The following is a 1,631-nucleotide window of genomic DNA, read 5'->3' as shown; positions in this document are numbered from 1 at the left end:
CCTTCTCTCTCTCTTTCTCTTTTTCTCTTTCCTTCTCTCTCTCTCTTTCTCTCTCTGTATGGAGAATGTTTCTTGTAAGTGGAATAAACATTAAGTGAAGTTCTTTCTCACTCTTTCTTTCTCGATTTTGTCAATACATTCTCAATATGCAACTTTGAGAGATGATAAGAAGAAGATCTCCCTCTCCATCTCTAAGAGAGATGTAGGTACGAACCCCCCCACCCCTGACCTTCATATAGTTGCTTGACCATGACTCGTTTTGCTTTTCTTCTTTTTCTTTTTCTTTGTATTCTTATTCTTCAGTTGCTGCATTGGCATTGCCTCTACAGAAGACGTCGTTTTCTTCAAAGACCCCGTCGGCGGATAGACAAGAATATCCACGCGATACCCTCGTATGAAAGCATCGATAAATACCTGATAAGAAGATCTCCCGCGCCTTCTCTCTTCTTCTTCTCCTCCTCGCCGTCTCCCGCCACAAGAATCGACGGTCATCGTCGCCCCCACACCTCGATGCTCGAACGCATGCACGACGGCTGGATAGCTGCCCTCCTCTAAAGAAGAAGAAGAAGTTGTCGAGCTGGTCGTAGCAGCAGGAGAGAGATGAGTTGTCTTGAGCTTTTTCGCACCATTCTCTTCTCTCCCCCCTGCACTTCCACGTCGCACTGAGCTTACCGAAAGAGAAGAAGAAGAAGAGCGCGGAGAGACGAGAGAAGAACTTGCTGGATCATGCGGAGGAGGAGGAGAAGAAGAGGCAACGACACACGGGGAAATCTTGGATGAAGAGGGAGCAAGAAACGACAGATGGAGAGGCTTGATAATTGTCGGGAGAGATTGACAAGAAGAAGAAGAAGGTGTGAGGAGTGAATGAGGAGGAGGAGGAGGTGCGAAGTCGTCCCCTCCTGACCACAAAAAGACATTCGCAAGAGAAACCAACTGAAGAAACATACATACAAACGTACATATAAAGAGAGAGAGAGAAATACACATATCTATATCTATAGTTACATAGATAGATAGATAGATTCAGCGCTATACTACATGAACGATCTTTGTATACTCTCCCTCTCCATATAGATGAATATACATACAGCGAAGGCTATAATCTATCTCCATGGGATGCCTTTGTCTCTCTCTGTCTCTCTTTCTTTCTCTTTCTCTTTCTGAGAAGAACCGATGTATGGTAAGTTGTATGTGGAAAGGGAGAAAGACAGGAATATGCATGCAGTCTAACTAGAAGCGTGAGGAAAACTTTGTATGTGGGGCTGCTGTTGATACGTCATCGAGAGCAAGAATTCTCTAGGTGTAGCTACTTCAGTCTCCGGGGTGTATGTACAGTGCCAAGACATGAGGAGCCAATGGCCTACGTAGATACCCGAGAAGGGAGAGAGAGGTCTAAACAAAAGAAGAAAAGAAGAAAAGTGTCACGACAAGAAAGGAAAGCTTGGACATTGCAAACCCAATCTCTCTCTTTTTAACTCTCTCTGTCTCTAGTCAGCAGGTCATTCAAATCAATTTCGTTGTCTTCCCTTTTCTTCGATCTTTCTACGACTTCTTCCCCTAATCACTATACACATACCAGCCATATATAGCCACACACCTTCATATATACAATCTCCTATCTATCTATCTAT

At 44.0% G+C, this 1,631-nt stretch overlaps 1 protein-coding gene across 1 annotated transcript in view; it reads right to left on the bottom strand.

The window, feature by feature from the left end:
- Window positions 1-231: 231 nt before the first annotated feature.
- Window positions 232-1,631, bottom strand: part of CSUI_009567 (uncharacterized protein) — a gene marked incomplete at its 3' end in the record, with an annotated part of 7,146 nt that continues 5,746 nt past the window's right edge. Inside the window, exon 6 of the mRNA XM_068069681.1 lies at window positions 232-899. Within this exon, the coding sequence (XP_067918343.1) occupies window positions 232-899 (668 nt within the window). The remainder of the gene's footprint in view (window positions 900-1,631) is intronic.

The sequence above is a fragment of the Cystoisospora suis genome (assembly GCF_002600585.1).
Source record: "Cystoisospora suis strain Wien I chromosome Unknown contig_5777, whole genome shotgun sequence".
In the NCBI taxonomy this organism is placed as follows: Eukaryota; Apicomplexa; class Conoidasida; order Eucoccidiorida; family Sarcocystidae; genus Cystoisospora; species Cystoisospora suis.
The sequence above is the reverse complement of the archived record's forward strand: the minus strand, read 5'-3'. Positions and strand labels throughout refer to the sequence as shown.